Below are 13,330 nucleotides of genomic sequence, written 5' to 3'. Positions count from 1 at the left end.
AAACTGCAGTCGGTGCCTCCATAATTCATTCCTCTTATTTCAGATTTTATTTTGTTAGATGTATTATGCCGACAGTATCTTTCTTTTGCCCACAGCTGACTTCAGCTGCTTTGTGTGCTGCCAGATGCCATGGTAACTGTAACGTGATGTAAACATGCCTCCATAATAGGACTGAGATCATAACGCTTCTATTAACTGACCCTGGTTATGACTCAGCTTATTTCTAAGAACAGTTAAGAGGCTTTTTCACAGTAAAGCCTCAGTCAGGTTTATGTCAGAGTGGTAGCCTGATGCATAAACAGAAATACACTCTACATTTGTTCATCTATTTTCTCTACAAAGTTGTTTGTTTGTCATATACAGCTGATTTTAAAAGATAAAATCAAATAAACTGCAGTCGCCAGGTTATATGGATTCAGAACAATAGAGAGTACACAAGGAAGGAAAGAAGTTGAAAAGAAAGACAGAAAGGAAGAGAAGAAAAGGAGAAAACCAGAAAAAAACCTTTTTAGATAACAGATAACTGAGACGGGAAAAGATGGCTGGTCTGTTCCTCTCCTCTCATTTTTTTCCTCTTATTAATCATGTATTCTGTTTTTCTTCTTCTTCAGATATCGGAGCCTGAAACATTTCAACTATGACATTTGCCAAAGCTGCTTCTTCTCCGGCCGCGTTGCCAAGGGACACAAGATGCAATACCCCATGGTGGAATACTGCACTCCGGTACGTTTGGGCCAGATCTGAAAAAGAATCCTGCAGCGTTTCAGACTCCAGAGTCAAATAATAGACTTTGAATGTGCTTTGAATTATTTTCTGTTGGTAATGGTTATTTTATAGCTTTTCCATCTTGTCCCTGTCTAGTTTTGAAATTTGAAGTTTTAAATCTTGACACAGTGACCATAAGATAATATATTCTAGTCCAGTTTTTGTCCATGATTGCAACAAAAAATAATTTGCCACCTTAAAGATTTCTTGATTTATTTATTTATTTATTACTTTTCCGTCAGTCACGTTTCAGATCATCAAAGCAAATTTTACATCAGGGAAAGACAATCCAGTTTTCAAAGGATTGTCCCATGTAAATCTAAGCTTGTCCTCCATGTTAAAGGGTGAAGTAACTCCAGTGAAAATATATTTTTTTGGACACATTTTACCATTTGTTGTTAAATAGGACCAGTCTGACAACATGAAGTAGGCTAGAGGATTTTTACAAAGCAACACATCTGAGGAAATTCTCCAACAGATGAGAATTGTGAGATTTTAGATTCATTTAGATTCTTATCAGCTGGCTTTCAAAAACATACGCCACCAACTTTTAAATAAAAAATTTCATTTTGGTTTTTCCCTAAAAAAATAAAAAAATAAAAAGTGTGTCTTATAGAGTTCTGACCCTCTTCTTTGCGTTGTCTCTGCAGACCACATCAGGGGAGGATGTGCGGGATTTTGCCAAGGTGCTGAAGAACAAATTCAGGACCAAGCGCTACTTTGCCAAACACCCACGCATGGGCTACCTGCCCGTCCAGACCATCCTGGAGGGGGACAACATGGAAACGTGGGGCTCACACATACACACACACACACACACACACACACAGACAAGAGACACAAGTAATATTCTGACCTACATACACAACTCTTAAATTTGCTAGAACTTACAAGGGTCACTGAGATTTAAATTTTGAACATAGAATAAAAGGACAGAAGCACTTACAGACCAACCACAAGTTAATGTTACTTCCTGCTGCTGTTGTGAGTTTTGAGTGGGTTTTTGTATTTCCCAGTCAAGTGTAGCTTCTTCATGCAGGACATCAACGTCTAAGCTTTCTGTGACCAAAATCTGCTGTTCCTCAAATGTTATTAAATACAAACAGCTGTTTTCAGATTTATTGGTCTCGCACTGAAGAATTGTATATTTTGCTGAAGAAGAATGAGGTGAATTGTTATTCATTTCTATCGGCTAAAGGTCTCCTGGCAAATGCTTTTGTAAGTTTCAATTATATCGGACAAACAAAAAAAAAACTATTGCGTTTGAATTATTTAGATGTGGATCATCAGCATAAAGAAGTACACAAGAATCCTTTAAAGCGTATTTGTGAAAAAAATAAGAGATCTGAAAGCGAGACCCTGTGGAACTCCCTCTTTAATAAGTCAGTTGAGTTCTCAGGGTAAAACACCCAAAACATTTCCACGTCGTTCAAGTAAACATTTGAATGAAAACAAACATTTAGCAGCATTGAACAAATGTAACATTAGCATTTTGGAGTCCAAAATAGAAGCATCTAAAGTTTAATTTGCTGAATTTGTGTCAGCAGAACTGAATGAAGGCTGAAGGTCTCTAAGAACATTAGCTGCATGTTTTCTATATTTGAAACATATAACTGTATAAAATTAATCTGAAACTGAATCTTCCACTGTTGTACTGTGGTGCTAGATTAATGTGTAACTGGACTATTTTCTTCTACCATGCTAAACAAACACATTCTCACACCTTCCTTTATATTGTGTGGATGTTTAACTTCCACACAATACTCAGCTACAGCTACACTTTGAACTTTGGAGTTTGCAGAATATTAGTAGAAAGATACAATTGTAATGATGGTATGCTGTTTCTCTTCCAGTCCTGTCACTCTGATCAACTTCTGGCCTGTAGACCATGCGTGAGTATCTGACACACAGTCTAAGTCTGCAGCTCGTTTTGCTGGATTTCCATCCAGTTATTTTGTTCTTCTGAACACAGCTCTGTTTTTTTAAAAAGAAAAAAAAAAGAAAAACATGGCATCCAAGCAGTCAGGACTTTGTCACCACCTTGAGGTTACAGTGATCTGTTACACCAACTATAATGAAAACAACCTCACATCCTTAATCCAATCAGCTCCTCAACCGAAGCTTAAAATACATTCCAAACAACCAGTACAACTCACAAGGTGATTTTTCTTGTGCAGTAATTCATTTTGGGAAAAGAAAGTCTCATAAAGACATTAATTAAACACAGTGATCAATGGTTTATTCTTAAAGCTGGTTTTAAAGAGTTTTAAAAATTAAGGGTTAGAATACCTTCTATTTTTTGAAGACATGAGTAAAAATGACAGGCAACAATATGGTCTAGTGCCACCTATGTTGATGTTTAAAACTTTCTGTAAAACTGAATTCCAGGTTTTCACTGAGTCAATTTTCTATTTTTAATAAGAAAATAAGTATAGTGCTGCGTGTAATCAGCCCTGCAACTATTCAGGAATATTCAAATTTTTGAATAAATCACAGTATCATCAACATAAAGCAGGATAAACCATTTATCTGATGTCTGGGATTCAGACAGGGATCTTATCCTTCCCGTCTTGAATTGTTTTCCTTTCTCTCTTTCAGGCCTGGATCGTCCCCTCAACTCTCTCACGACGACACACATTCTCGGATCGAGCACTACGCCAACCGGTAACACACCCACACACACACACTCTGTATTCTTGCTTTCCTGGCATTAGGTGTTGCTAACATGACGTGGTGCAGCAGTCTTTACTTATGTTTTTATTCCACTCATATTCCATGCTGCTGTCCTCAACCCTGGAAGTGTCCCAACTAACGGCCAATAATTGCTAATTATTTTTAGTAATCTATGTAATATTCCGATTTTTCCCTACTGTTGTATCTGGACACGAGGGGTTGAGAACATGCATTGAAGGGGGCAGCAGGAACGGGTCAAGGGGAGTTGTGTTTTTGGCAAACTTCTGTTTTTATTGGCTGATGTGGCGGCTTCCTGTTGTTCTGGAGTTTGTTGTTTGCATAACCTGACAAATACTGACAAAGTTTGGGAAAATGGCCTCAATGTTGTTAGTGTTTCTTTGTTCAAAATCAAATTTTGAGGAGGTTGAGCATTGACTGTGATGGAGCATCACTAAGGGTTTAGCATAAACGTTTGATTTAAAGGGGAGAGAGCATGTGATACAGAATTGTTAATTTGAAGGAAGATGATAGATGGTTTTCAACATAACTTCAGATCTGTCCTTTTCTGGAGAAAGTGGCAAGAAGAAAGGCACTAGACCCTAATTTGCAAGCTAACATGGAGGAAATAGTTCTGGTCAGATGAGACCAAATTGTGTTGCTCTTTGCAACAAAATTGGCAAAGAGCAACACAGTTTGTCACCTCAAAAAAAAAAAAGTACACCACTGACCACTTTCTACCTAACAGGTAGAATAATAACAAGAGTATTATTGGTGTACAAAAGCCTTCAGTTCATCTGGTACGCTGTGACATGCTAACAGCCTGGAAGCTAAACTTAAAACTTCCAGCGTGGCTCAAAACTGACTAGTATTATACACTTTTATTTCCAAATAAAAACTAAAAGATCCAGAGCAGTTGTTGTATATAGATGCAATAAGTGATTCTCTAAATGGGGGGGGGGGAAGAAGAAAAAAAAAACAGTCAGTGGTCGGATCACAGTTCCAACCAGAACTTGAAATGTTCTGGGACCGATGGAAGCCCCTGAAGCCGACAGCCAGCCGTCGGTCTCCGGTTTGGAGAGCAGCTGGCGGCTCTTCTCTTTGGTTTTAAGACTGACTGCTCTGTTTCTTCCCCCTCCGCAGGTTAGCTGAAATGGAGAACCGTAATGGCTCTTATCTGAATGACAGTATCTCACCCAATGAGAGCATGTGAGAACAGCTTCTTGTTTTTTTGTTCTACCTTGTCCTCCTAACTCTCTGACTGGCTTTCTGCGTGTCGCCTGCTTCTGTCGTCCTTCTGTTGTTTCCACTGGCTGCCTGTGTTACTCGTCTGTAAATGTGTATATTCTGGATTTAAGGTCAAATCTTTGATTTCTTTTTTTTTATTTTTTTAATCTATCTATCTATCTGTTGTTCGGTTTTATTGTCCTCCTTCAACATTCTGCTGGATTAATTAATAAAACCAAGAAATGTATGTAAGAATACATATTTAAACTCATTACATAACCATGTTTTAAATAACTTTCTCTTGTTTCCCTTCTAAAAAACACAATTGTTTTTGCAGTCTAGAGTTTCATCTAGTTAAAGAATCTATAGCGAGGTTCAGAGAGAGGACAGTTAATGCTATTAACTATTACAACTATTAAAACTCGCTTATTTATCATAAACTGAATAAGTTTCTATTAATACAGTCGGAGTTAAACGGGCGTATTTCTTTGATTGTAGTCGATCTTTCTGAGACTCCTGTTGCTCTTTGCAACTTTATCAGAGAACAAGTAGAGGATGTCCAGTCACTGGCTTTATCAACCAAGAGATGACCGGAGTAAACATGTTTCCTAGATTGTTTAAGAATCAAAACATGAAGAGTTCTTATTACTTTCTTGTTTTGTTTTGTTGTTCTGGACAGTAGTTGGCTTATTTACATTGAGCTCTGTGCTCTCTAGCCTCACCAAGTCAAAGTTCAGAGTTTTTGGCTTCAAAAACTCCTTTTTGTTGTGGTTATGATGAGAAAAATGGATTATCAGCAGATAAGTGATGCTGCAGTACTGAGCTAAGGGGAAGTTTAGTAACTATTTAATGAAAGTCCCCCGAGAACGGCGCCTTGAGGAACCCCTAAAGTAACGCCAGATATGAATCAATCTAAAACAGACACTTTCATGTAAGAAATGTTTGAATCAAGTTTGAAATCTTTTTGTCTCTTAGTGTTGTGAGAAATGATGCATAGTTTTACTTTTTTGTGTACAAAATGAAGGCAAATAGATCCTGCTTTTGTTCCTTATCATTATTAATTTATTATTCTTACAGTTACAAATCTTCATGATGATCCAGTTTAAGATTCAAAGAACTCTTCATGATAATACTTCAGGCTGGACAGAAATAAAATCAAAGATGAAGCGGTGATAATGCTGCTCGTTTATTGATAAAGGACAAAAACAACATTAATGTTTTCAAACATTTTCCTGTTCCTCTCTCTGAGCTTCAGATTCTCCATCTGTGTTCCAGTCCCGTTCTGCTGCTCCTTCATTCACCTTCTGCTTTTCTTTTTCTCCATTTTGTTTTTTCCCTGTGTGTGTGTGTGTGACACATGCACGCCCATGCCGCGGTGTCTCTGTGACCTTATGAATGTGTGTCAATCATTGGTGGGTATGTTTGATGTGTGTGTGTATCTGCAGCGATGACGAGCACATGTTGATCCAGCACTACTGCCAGTCTCTGAACCAAGGCTCTCCTCTCAGTCAGCCCCGCAGCCCCGCCCAGATCCTCATCTCCATGGAAACAGAGGAGAAGGGAGAGCTGGAGAGGGTCCTGGGTGACCTGGAGCAGGAGAACAGGTCAGTGGAGGAAAGGAGGCTTCAAACACCTCTTATGATTTACGGAAAAATAAATAATAATTAATTATTATTCATTTATTATCAGTTTTTTTATTTTTACTTTTTAGAATTTTTTTCCCATGCCCAAATAGTAAAAAATTCTGAGAAAAAAATAATTTCTAGATTAAAGCCAGAATTTAAAATTTTTTTTAATCCCCTTCTGTAATTAGTTTTTAAGTGTATATTTTTATTCTGGAATTATTAAAGAAAATCCGATGAAATATAGCCGACACTTAAAATCACAAGTTAGAAAGATTAACTTTTTTTTTTTTATTAATTCTTGATTTTGAAGAGCGTTTTTTTATTCCAAGTCAAAAATAAATAAAAATCTCTTTTTGACTTTAACAAGAAATTAAAAAAAAAATAAAATAAATAAAAAAAAATCTAATTTCTTTTGGAGGTTATTTATTATTTTATTACTATTGTTATTTATTACTTTTCTTGTCTCTGGTAGGATTGGTTTGGAGTTAGAATAAGGACAAATTTAAGTAGGTGTAAAACTCACTTCCAAAATGTTTTCAGAACCATTTAGTAACTTTTAAATCCCAAAAGCCAAAAAACATAAAATCCAGTCGCCTTTTTTACCCCCCTGCACATGAAGGAATAAAAAAAAAAACAAACAAAAAAAACTGTCCCATCGTTTCCGGGATCTCTGAGTGGAAACTCTACGGTTCTCCTTACAGGAAGCTGCAGGCCGAGTACGACCGTTTGAAAAAAGCCCACGACAGGAAAGGTCTGTCCCCGCTGCCTTCGCCGCCCGAGATGCTCCCGGTGTCGCCGCAGAGCGCTCGGGACGCCGAGCTCATCGCCGAGGCCAAGCTGCTGCGGCAGCACAAAGGTCGCCTGGAGGCCCGCATGCAGATACTGGAGGACCACAACAAACAGCTGGAGTCCCAGCTGCACAGGCTGAGGCAACTTCTGGAGCAGGTGATCAATCCCGTCTCTTTAAATACACCAAACACCAACTGTGAGCTGCACCAGAGATAAGAGATAAAATAAATGTAATAATATTTAAAACTGGTTCTGCTTTTGATTTGCCAAATAAGCAGCTTAGTTCTAAACCCAGCAGCAGTTTTTCCCTATTAGATGTAAATAATTAGATAAATTCGACCATAATGAAAAGGTCCCGAGAATGGTGCCTTGAGGAACTCCATTACTTAATTTACTGAGGTTAATTTACTGCCTTTTAGACTTTGTATACAGCCAAAATGACTACCAATGAAAGGTAGCCATTTGGATGTTAATGTTAATTATCATATCCTGTTTGAGTTCTCACATTTTTTGTCACTGTCACTACATGTGACGATTAAAGTACCGTAATTTCTGGACCGCACCTGATTATAAGCCGCACCCCCTACATTTTTAAAGGAAACACATTTTGTACATACATAAGCCGCACCGGTGTATAAGCCGCATGTTCCTACATTGAAACATGAGATATTTACAAAGAAAGACGGTACACAGAAGGTGTTTTTAAAGTTTTAATAATATGCTGTAGCTTTTCTTTCTGAACAGCAGCAATATAGCAAAACAACACTAACAGGGCTGGTTTAAATAACATACAGTTAAAAGTCACGAGAGCCGTCATCCTCTTCATCCTGTGCACTGAAACCATGGAAGTCTTCTTAATCAGTGTCTGTTTCCTTCTTTATCGGCTCGATTGCTTTTAACTTGAAAGCTGCATCATATGTATTTCTTCTTGCATTCTCCATGATGAGGGTCTGTTCAAGCTACTTTTATTCATGCACAAAGCACGATGTTACATTAGTCTTCCTCTACAGATATATTCCCGGTGTCTCACGCTTACCTTTTCTGCTCCAGCGCCCCTACTGGCCGTTAGAAAAAATTCCTAAATAAGCCGCATCGTTGTATAAGCCGCAGGATCGAAAGCGTGAGACAAAAGTCATGGCTTATAGTCCGGAAATTACGGTAAATGAAGCAAAAAAATTTTTATTTATTTTTTTTAATATTTGACATTCCAAACTTGGGTTTGGCGTCCAGAATGTTCTATTTTGTGTTTCAGTGGAACTCCTTAGACATTTTGGACGTCGAGCTCAAGTTTGGAATGTCAAATATTCCAAATTGAAATCTGGAAATTTCAACATCTGATGCAAAAAAACCCCAAACAAACCAAAAAAGCATTTTTGTTTCATTTAATTTTAATAATGTGAAAAGCAGTCAGAAATGTTGATGTTTTAAAACGTCTGTCAACATAATGTTGGAGGACTCAAATAGAACATGATCATTAACATGATCATTAACATATCATCATGTACTTGAGTACTTCTATACAATAACTGAGGCGTCCTGGCCAGACGCTTTCTCTGGTTCAGCAATGGTGCCAGTCGACGACTCACTCGTGTGTGTGTGTGTGTGTGTGTGTGTTTATCAGACGGATTCCAAGGTGAACGGCACGGCCCTCTCCTCCCCCTCCACCTCTTCCCAGCGCTCCGACTCGTCTCTGCCGCTGCTGCGTGTGGCAGCCAGCCAGACTACTGACACAATGGGTAAAGAGCCTTCAGTGGAGCAGGAAACGGTCGGTTGCTTCCATTGATGTTTGTAAACCATCAGATGATTTGTCGGTTTTTAGGCGACGATGAGTTTTCCAGTCCTTCCCAAGATGCATCTGGCCTGGAGGAAGTGGTGGAGCAGCTCAACAACACGTTCCCGCACAGCCAGAGTACGACACAGTTCACTTCCTTTACACAAATGTGCCGAGGCGAAAAATGATCAATGTTGATTAGAAAATTGTAAATCTTGGTTGTAAGGTTTACTTTCAAGTCTGAAAACATCCCAAACTTTGTCTCACTCTTCTTTGTGCTCCTGTTCCTCAAAAATGTAGAAGCACTAAGTTTAGCCTAATTTCAGGGTAACTGCTTAGACATCCAAACAGAAGGGTGACTTTTTTACTCTTTCTTTGTGTCTTTTCTTCCTTTTTCTCGGTGAGCCAGGCGGGAGAAGGGGACATCCATGAGAGGTCAGTCTCAACTCAATTAATCGTCCGCCATGTGGAACAGGCTGCCGATGCTGGGAACTGCAGGGAAAGGATTAGCATCATTACAAATAAAAGGTAAGATACTTTTTTTCCTCTAGAATCCCAGAGGTAGAGAGGTGGGGAGTTAGAGAGAGGGAGAGCGTTAGCGGGGGGTAGAGTGAGTTAGCGAGGTAATATGATAGTATGTCGTTTTTTGCACATTTTCGACGCTATAGTATAGTATGTCGTTTTTTGCACAATTTCGACGCCATAGTATAGTATGTAGTTTTTTGCACATTTTGACGCCATAGTATAGTATGTAGTTTTTTGCACACATTTGACAACGCCATAGTATAGTATGTAGTTTTTGCACATTTTGACATATAGTATAGTATGTGGTTTTTGCACATTTTCGACGCCATAGTATAGTATGTAGTTTTTGCACATTTTCGGCCATAGTATAGTATGTAGTTTTTGCACATTTTGACAGCCATAGTATAGTATGTAGTTTTTGCACATTTTGACATATAGTATAGTATGTGGTTTTTTTTGCACATTTTGAAGCCATAGTATAGTATGTAGTTTTTTTGCACATTTGACGCCATAGTATAGTATGTCGTTTTTTGCACATTTTGACGCCATAGTATAGTATGTCGTTTTTTGCACATTTTCGACGCCATAGTATAGTATGTCGTTTTTTGCACAATTTCGACGCCATAGTATAGTATGTCGTTTTTTGCACAATTTCGACGCCATAGTATAGTATGTCGTTTTTTGCACAATTTCGACGCCATAGTATAGTATGTCGTTTTTTGCACAATTTCGACGCCATAGTATAGTATGTCGTTTTTGCACATTTTCGACGCCATAGTATAGTATGTGGTTTTTTGCCTCATAGTATAGTATATAGTTTTTTGCACATTTTAAGCGCCATAGTATATAGTATGTAGTTTTTGCACATTTTAGCCATAGTATAGTATGTAGTTTTTGCACATTTTTAAGCGCCATAGTATAGTATGTGTTTTTTTTACATTTTCGCCATAGTATAGTATGTGCGTTTTTTGCACATTTTTGACGCCATAGTATAGTATGTATATTTTTTGCACATTTTCGCCATAGTATAGTATGTCGTTTTTGCACATTTCAGCCATAGTATAGTATGTGATTTTTGCACATTTTGGCCATACATAGTATAGTATGTGGTTTTTGCACATTTCGGCCATAGTATAGTATGTGGTTTTTGCACATTCGGCGCCATAGTATAGTATGTGCGTTTTTTGCACATTTTAAGCGCCATAGTATAGTATGTTTTTTTACATTTGACGCCATAGTATGGTATGTGTTTTTTCACATTTCATAGTATAGTATGTAGATTTTTTGCACATTTTGACGCATAGTATAGTATGTCGTTTTTTGCATTTTAGCGCCATAGTATAGTATGTAGTTTTTGACATTTTCAGCATCATAGTATAGTATGTAGTTTTTTGCACATTTTTTAACGCCATAGTATAGTATGTAGTTTTTTGCACATTTTCGGCCATAGTATAGTATATAGTTTTTTGCACATTTGACGCCATAGTATAGTATGTCGTTTTTGCACATTTCGGCATATAGTATAGTATGTAGTTTTTTGCACATTTTGACATATATAGTATGTAGATTTTTTAGCCATAGTATAGTATATGGTTTTTTTCATTTTCGCCATAGTATAGTATGTGGTTTTTTGCACATTTTCGGCCATAGTATAGTATGTAGTTTTTTTGCACATTTACATCCATAGTATGTATGTTTTTGCACATTTTGACGCCATAGTATAGTATGTGGTTTTTGCATTTTGACGCCATAGTATAGTTTTTGCACATTTTAGCCATAGTATAGTATGTGGTTTTTTTGCACATTTTGACCATAGTATAGTATATAGATTTTTTCATAGTATAGTATGTAGATTTTTTGTATGTAGTTTGCATAGTATAGTATGTCGTTTTTTTTGCACATTTTCGCCATAGTATAGTATGTATAGTTTTTGCACATTTCGGCGCCATAGTATAGTATGTAGTTTTTGCACATTTCGGCCATAGTATAGTATGTAGTTTTTTTTATTTTTTTCGGCCGCCATAGTATGGTATGTATGATTTTTTGCACATTTTTGCCATAGTATAGTATGTTTTTTGCACATTTTGCCATAGTATAGTATGTGGTTTTTGCACATTTTCGGCCATAGTATAGTATGTCGTTTTTTACACATTTTCGACGCCATAGTAGTATAGTATGTCGTTTTTTGCACATTTTCGCCATAGTATAGTATGTAGTTTTTGCACATTTTGACGCCATAGTATATGTATGTTTTTGCACATTTTCGACGCCATAGTATAGTATGTGGATTTTTTCATTTAAATAGTACATGGTATAGTATGGTTTTTTTTTATTTCGAGCCATAGTATAGTATGTAGTTTTTGCACATTTTTTACCATAGTATAGTATGTGGTTTTTTGCACATTGACGCCATAGTATAGTATGTAGTTTTTGCACATTTTTGCCATAGTATAGTATGTGGTTTTTTGCACATTTTAAGCGCCATAGTATAGTATGTGGTTTTTGCACATTTTCGGCCATAGTATAGTATGTATTTTTTGCACATTTTACCATAGTATAGTATGTAGTTTTTTTTCGGCCATAGTATAGTATATGCGTTTTTGACATAGTAGTAGTATGTTTGCACTGGTATTCGACAGCCATAGTATAGTATGTCGTTTTTTGAAAATTACAGCCATAGTATAGTATGTGAGATTTTGCACATTTTGACATCATAGTATAGTATGTAGTTTTGCACAATTTTCGGCACATCCATAGTATAGTATGTGCGTTTTTGCACAATTCAGCGCCATAGTATGTATATGGTATATGGTTTTTTGCAAAATTTTGGCGCCATAGTATAGTATGTCGATTTTTTGCACATTTGACGCCATAGTATAGTATGTTAGATTTTTTTGCACATGGTGACAGCCATAGTATGGTATGTAGTTTTTTGCATTTCGGCGCCATGTAGTATGGTATGTAGTTTTTGACATTTTAACATGCCATAGTATAGTATGTGTATTTTTTTGCACAATTCGACGCCATAGTATAGTATGTGGATTTTTTGCACATTTTGACGCCATAGTATATGGTATGTGGTTTTTGCACATTTTCGACATACCATAGTATAGTATGTAGTTTTTTCAATTCGGCCATAGTATAGTATGTAGTATATGGATTTTTTACGCAATTATGTAGTATGTAGTTTTTTGCACATTTGACGGCGCCATAGTATAGTATGTAAATTTTTTTGACGCCATAGTATAGTATATGGATTTTTTGCACATTTGACGCCATAGTATAGTATGTAGTTTTTTACATTTTCGGCATACATAGTATAGTATGTGGTTTTTTAGACATTTTCAAAGCCATAGTATAGTATGTAGTTTTTTGCACATTTTGGCCATGATAGTATAGTATGTAGTTTTTTGCACATTTTGACGCCATAGTATAGTATGTGGTTTTTTCAACATTTTTGACATAGCCATAGTATAGTATGTGGATTTTTTTGCAAATTTTGACATCATAGTATAGTATGTAGTTTTTTGAAATTTTGACGCCATATATATTATGGTATGTAGTTTTTTGCAGACACAGCCATAGTAAAGTATGTAGAGTTTTTTGCACATTTTGACCATAGTATAGTATGTCAGTTTTTTTTGACAATTTCGGCATACATAGTATAGTATGTAGATTTTTTGCACATTCGGCATATAGTATAGTATGTCGTTTTTTGCACATTTGACATACAGCCATAGTATAGTATGTGGTTTTTTAGTGACGCCATAGTATAGTATGTATGGGTTTTGCACATTTTCGACGCCATAGTATAGTATGTAGATTTTTTTTGACATCATAGTATAGTATGCGTTTTTTTTTGCACCTAATTTGAGTTTTTTTTTGCACGTATGTATTTTGCTGGTTTTTTACGCCATAGTATAGTATGTGGTTTTTTCATTCGAATATACCATAGTAT

At 36.7% G+C, this 13,330-nt stretch overlaps 1 protein-coding gene across 6 annotated transcripts in view; it reads left to right on the top strand.

Moving 5' to 3' along the window:
• Nucleotides 1-13,330, top strand: part of dmd (dystrophin) — a 232,638-nt gene that overhangs the window by 193,588 nt on the left and 25,720 nt on the right. For 4 of the 6 annotated variants that reach the window (XM_044110231.1, XM_044110234.1, XM_044110232.1 and 1 more), the window contains 10 exons: nucleotides 612-723; nucleotides 1,416-1,552; nucleotides 2,619-2,657; nucleotides 3,364-3,429; nucleotides 4,579-4,644; nucleotides 6,108-6,266; nucleotides 6,989-7,232; nucleotides 8,698-8,812; nucleotides 8,896-8,985; nucleotides 9,257-9,282. In XM_044110231.1, coding sequence (XP_043966166.1) covers nucleotides 612-723; nucleotides 1,416-1,552; nucleotides 2,619-2,657; nucleotides 3,364-3,429; nucleotides 4,579-4,644; nucleotides 6,108-6,266; nucleotides 6,989-7,232; nucleotides 8,698-8,812; nucleotides 8,896-8,985; nucleotides 9,257-9,279 — 1,051 coding nt within the window. In that variant the 3' untranslated portion in view covers nucleotides 9,280-9,282. Of the gene's footprint in view, nucleotides 1-611; nucleotides 724-1,415; nucleotides 1,553-2,618; nucleotides 2,658-3,363; nucleotides 3,430-4,578; nucleotides 4,645-6,107; nucleotides 6,267-6,988; nucleotides 7,233-8,697; nucleotides 8,813-8,895; nucleotides 8,986-9,256; nucleotides 9,376-13,330 lie in introns of all 6 variants that reach the window. The other 2 variants (XR_006370052.1, XM_044110233.1) reach the window with 2 other exon arrangements.

Source organism: Gambusia affinis, linkage group LG24 (genome assembly GCF_019740435.1).
Source record: "Gambusia affinis linkage group LG24, SWU_Gaff_1.0, whole genome shotgun sequence".
Taxonomy (NCBI): domain Eukaryota; kingdom Metazoa; phylum Chordata; class Actinopteri; order Cyprinodontiformes; family Poeciliidae; genus Gambusia; species Gambusia affinis.
This window is presented reverse-complemented; position numbering and strand designations above follow the sequence as displayed.